Raw genomic sequence first — 5,748 nt, forward strand, 5'->3', positions numbered from 1 at the left:
ACATTGGCTCTTACTTACTTCGCTATTACTCCCCTGTTTTAGGAGTCGTTCGGCCAATCGGATTATTTCTTCGTGACGTCAGAAATGGTCGTCAGCTATATTCCGAAAGCTTAAGGCCGTCAAAATCATTGTTCGGCAATTAATGACAATCCTTTTCTATTTCGTTATTTAATTTCGTTGCCAATACGATTTAAAATATGAACAAATCCATATTTAGAAAATTTATACCGAATTCGAAATTCGTCTTCGGAATAGATTTTTAAGGAATTATTTCGACATCTCATTACTGTCGAAATGAATAATTTTAAATATTTTATTATTAATATTACAGTTTTAAATATCTATAAACAGATTTCTGTAATTATTAAAATTGTCACATTTGTTTAACAGTACAATGACTCCAAAATGCATAAACGTTTTATAACCGACACGATACTCGAATTGTAAATAAATTAAATCAAAGTTTAAGTCTTCGCCCATTTGAATATCGAAATTGGAACATTTAAAACAAATTTAAAGTAATTAATTTTGTTGTTTTTGCTCCAAGCAATTAATTAATGAATAATTTTGTTGAATAATTAAATGAATAATGATAAATGTTGATTCGTACCGTTTACAACATTTATCGAAGGAAAGATATCTGTTTTTATCTAAACTTTTCCACGAACAAAGCCTCCACTCGAATTGAAAAGCCCTCTAAACCTGCTGTCCAGTGAGTCTAGAAAGTAGGTCAAATAACTTGTTTCTAATTGCTGTCTACATTGTGGCAAGCGAGAAACGCCGTCTCTGCAATGAAATTTTTTTGAACAGCGGTCTACCAGATCTGTAAACCGCCATCGGCCTCTAAACTTTGTCTCTGCAATAGGCCCATAAACTCCAGGGTCCATGTATTTTTCTTGTTCCTTAAATAAACTAGGTTAAATAAAATTGTTCCTTAAATAAACTAGGTTGTTTTGTTATCCTAGTCTCTGTGTGAGTCACTCCCAGTGTGCTGTCTCTCACTCCATCCCGCTTGATCACCCACACACACAACTGCTCGCGTGACCCACATTACCATATCAACCCTACAGAGGTTACATTTACATAAATTATACTTAAAATTTTATTTGTTTACACTTGATATATATTCAATGTTTCATTTAATATAAATAAAAAATTAATAAATGTAAGCAAAATAGCCAATTTTACATACTTTTCAAATCAAAGTCTTCTCGCAGTTTTTGTAATTCCCCTTCTAAATTTAATGTTCTTGACTGTTCCATAGACAGACGAGACCGTAAGTACGTCACCTCTCTGAGAGCTGCCTAAAATAATTATTTATAAAATAAAAATAACAAAATTTCAAATTGTTTAATATATGTTTAATATATATTAAAAAAGGCAAAAGCCATAGCAAATAAATGTTGATTGATTGATTGAATATATATTAAACTTTTTTTAAAAAAAATATTAATTCAGATTAATATTAAAAGTTTTAAAATCCATATCACAGATTAATAAGAAATGTTAAATCTCTCCAATGCAAATCATAAAAATATATTCTAGTACATTAGCCAGATGTCAGTGCTACGGTAATACCTTTTCTGCCAATTGTGGGGATTCTAGAAATGCCATCAATGGAGAAACTGGTGATGTACTCGAAAACTGCAATCTTCCTCTCACCTTAAATGGATTAAACGACTTCCCTATGGTAGGAGTGCTGCTTTTATACGTGACGGAGGACGACGATGCATCCAAATCTTAAAATAAATTATATGAAAATTACTTCAGCTTTAAAAAAAAATTATTAAAATTGGATTATATAACAAAATATATTTTTTGATCTATAAAATGCTAATTCTTAATATCTACATATTCAATTATTTTGTAAATTATTAAATTTCTTTAATAATTTACAAATAAAATTAAATATTTTTAGAATGTTATTGTTACAGTTAAAATTACATAAATAAATCATATATGAAAACAATCATGCCAAAAATAACATTACGGGCTACAAAATTTTTTATTTTGGATCAATAATTTAAAGATATAAATTAGAAAATAATTTTAAACACCATTTATATAGAGGTTTTCAGTTAGTTTTAGTAACTTCTTTTAAACTCTTTTCACTCTGTGGGCTCTAAGAGGGTCCTTTAGCAAGGCCATTACAGGTTCGGCCAGCTCCATTATGGGATGGCTGGGTGGCAAGGGACAGGGCCCAAGATCCAGACAGATACCCTCTGAAAAATTTCGACCTATTCAGATCCAATTCCAGGGCTTCCAGAGTACTAGGCTGTCAGTTTTATTAACTGATATCCACTTATAAATAGTTAATATTTTAAATTTATTTCTGTCATTTAAAATGTTATTTTTATGACAATCTGTCCCAATAAAATCTTCCTCCATATAACAGGGTAGTCTTCAGATTGTAGCATGCCTAGAATATTGACAAACAAGTGTGGGATAATACCTCGCAATATATAAGAATCCAATTTTCCTAATTTTCATACATCGGTCCTTGACTAATCAGAATAAATATTGGTTGTTTCATGCAAGTAGACTGGGAGCTGCACGATACACAAATGAGACTCTGGAGTATTTAGAAAAATAGTACTGTACATTGATATCCAAAAGTCTATTTTGGATCATGTTAATTGTACCTTTTGTATAATACCCTTTTCGTATAATTAATTTATGCAATGCTCTTAGAAAAGGAAAAAGCATTTTGGAATCATGTCTGGTTATTTTCCATCTTTATAAACTATCATAACTTTTCTCCATCATTGTGATATAGGTGAGCCCAGTGAGTGTATATGTATGAATGTATATATTTGTTTATATGAATGGGTAAATGTGAATGAGTTTGTACATATTGTAAATATACCAACCCAACACAAAAAAACTTGCTTTTTCATCCACATTATATGGCATTTTTGACCAATGGTGTATCATATGTAAATATATATAAAAAACAATATTGTAAAAAATTGTGTACCAACAAATAAAAACAAACTCGTTTCTTGCTACCGTGCACAAAATTAACCCAACTAAAATTTGTGAAATGTACTGTACACATGATTATAAACAAGTTAAACGGCAAAGCCAGTCTTGGGATGAGACTATGTCTCAGAGAGCACGAGCAACACATGCACAAATCTTGCATTCACACCTGTTTGTAGAAACAGTCTCAGCATTTCATATTTTATTTTGACCTGGTTCTTGGTCCCCCAATTACCTACAAGTCTGGTTTATTATATGTGCGCATGATTTGGGCACCTAATACTCTGTGCCAAATTGCAATTCCTGATATGTACTCCTTCATACCTCTAAGGTGTGCAGCTGTTGACAGCAGCGCAATTTTAGAAACGAGACATAGTATTGTCAATTACTATGTAAAGGAACAAATGACACACATAGCTAATGCCCATTAAATTAAAGTAAACCACTTCATTTCATCTCGTTTATCTATCACTACAATCAAATTGTCAGTTAACAATTCAAAGCCAAACTCGTTAGAATATTTAGACTCATTAGAATAAGCATTATGATAATTGCATTGCATTAAAACAAAAAGAGAAAAAAAAACCAAGTCTCACTGTCAATCAAAGTCCAAATATTTTGAGATAAATATTTTAGTTAACACTAAAATATTTATCTCAAAATAATTCTCTTTCCGGGATTTTGAATTTCATATATTCAGTTTCTCGAAAGTGTTTTCTAAAGCTAAATTACGATGGTGTGTCTTGTATTCCGGTGCAGTTTACATGACAAAAAATAGAACATTTAAAAATAATTTTTGGTTGTTAAGCAAGCATAAAAAAAATAGAAATATTTTATTCCATTAACCCTTCTACTGGTGCAAGCAAGAATTTTTTGTGCCCATTATTCTCAGTAGTATTGATCCCCCTGACAATTTTTGTACTTAACTACTTGCACTTACTTTTTCTTAACTAAATGCTTCATACAATAATTTTTACTTCATTGTGATTTGAAATTAATGCATATCTTTCATTCATATAAATTTTGTGATAAAGATTAAATAAAGTTCACATTTGATAGTAAAAATCTTATAAACTAATCATAGTAAACTATGAAGTATTTAGCATACTTACAAAAATTTCTTAAAAAATTTGGACGAAATTACTTAAATAGTCTGATTAAAAGTCTATAAAACCAAAAATTTAAAAAAGTATTGAAAACAGAGATAAGAAATTTACCATAAAAGATAAAACAAAATGTTTAATACAGTATTTCTCAACGGGGGCGATATCGCCCCATTGTGGGTGTTTTTCCATGTTGAGGGGGCGTTTAGTAACAATTTATATTTTGGGGGGACAAAAAACAATTTTCTGGGCGATATAGTAAAACATTATATTAAGAATAATTAGATATTTTATTCGTTATATAGTACAATAACTAAACAAATAACATTATACTAGTCACTAGTCTATTCAATGCAGTACGAATTTGGAGTTAGCCTTGACCCTGTGCATCGGAATTTTGAAGTGAGTCCCCTTCAATAAAACCGATACTACATAACGGTTTTATTGAAGGGGGCGATACTACGTTGAAAGGGGTGATGATTCGTTAGAGGTTAAGAAACACTGGTTTAATACATAATTTTGATAACCTCTACGATTAACTTGCCGTTAGGCTTTAGCTAGCAGGTACCAAACCTACCATTAAAGATTAAGCTACACTTAACACACAAATATTCACATAACTTACAATTAAAAATATAAATGTTTACATGCAAAATAGTGTGTTTACATTTATAAAAATGTTTTAAATATCACAGTAAAGTATTTAATGTATTATAGATTCTATACACACTCTAAATTACGTACAGGAAGAAAATTTTAACTCAATTTTTAAAATTATTATTAAAAATATAACAATGGGAGCAAATATGTTTTGTGACGAAACTCGAGCATTTAAAGATTAGAAATTTATCATAAAGAAAAATTACCTGATTGTCTTTTCCTGTGAGTTAAGACATTAACAATTTCGGTTCCTAAAGCAAGTCTATCTTGATTGAAAAGTATAGTTTCCAAACAATCTTGAATTTCTTCTTGAATGGAATCATCTAAATTTGTTAACGGGGTAATAATATTCTGCGACGATGGTTGTATGTGCAATTGAATAAGTATGCTCAGTAATAAAATGGCAACTTTAGCCAGTTCAAACGTGTTTCCGGAGCAGACATCGCGATTCACTAGACATTGAACCACACACACACACACACACACACTTCTGATCTAAAGTTAAATGATGTTGGCATCATTTAACTTTAGATCAGAAGTGAAAGAATTTTTGTTCTTTAGTAAGTTAAACTCCAAAGTTAAATGATGTTGGCATCAAATTTTGAAGGTGAACATCACAATGTGTTGGCTAGCACTGGTTGGACTGATTATAAATCAAATAATATTCTTTGACTATATCAGCAATGGCTAACAACCTTGAAACTGCACACTGCCATTGGACTAGAAACCAATCTTATATATAGTGTTTTAGACTTCTCAAAGTACTTTTAATTCTGGCAAATATCACCAGATTTCAAGTATTCCCATATATATATATATATATATATTATATAAAAATAACAAACTATGATCTATGTGAGAAACATTTAACTTTAACTAAATATACATTTATATATATATATATATATGTTACATACAAAACCCGTTTTTAGTTAGAACGCGTTTTAACTAGTTGAAACTAGTTTATACTGAATGTCTTTGTTAAAACCCGTTTTGTCTAGTT

The 5,748-nt window shown here is 30.3% G+C and overlaps 1 protein-coding gene across 3 annotated transcripts in view; it reads right to left on the reverse strand.

Annotated features, from left to right (window-relative positions):
- Positions 1 to 5,748, reverse strand: part of LOC111634500 (cytadherence high molecular weight protein 2-like) — a 60,848-nt gene that overhangs the window by 38,547 nt on the left and 16,553 nt on the right. For all 3 annotated transcript variants that reach the window (XM_023379400.1, XM_023379471.1, XM_023379327.1), the window contains exons 5-7: positions 4,952 to 5,152; positions 1,579 to 1,739; positions 1,193 to 1,304 (exon numbers count right to left, since the gene is read on the reverse strand). In XM_023379400.1, coding sequence (XP_023235168.1) covers positions 1,193 to 1,304; positions 1,579 to 1,739; positions 4,952 to 5,152 — 474 coding nt within the window. The remainder of the gene's footprint in view (positions 1 to 1,192; positions 1,305 to 1,578; positions 1,740 to 4,951; positions 5,153 to 5,748) is intronic.

The sequence above is a fragment of the Centruroides sculpturatus genome, unplaced genomic scaffold (assembly GCF_000671375.1).
Source record: "Centruroides sculpturatus isolate CEXI.00-Female unplaced genomic scaffold, Cexi_2.0 scaffold91, whole genome shotgun sequence".
Taxonomy (NCBI): Eukaryota; Metazoa; Arthropoda; class Arachnida; order Scorpiones; family Buthidae; genus Centruroides; species Centruroides sculpturatus.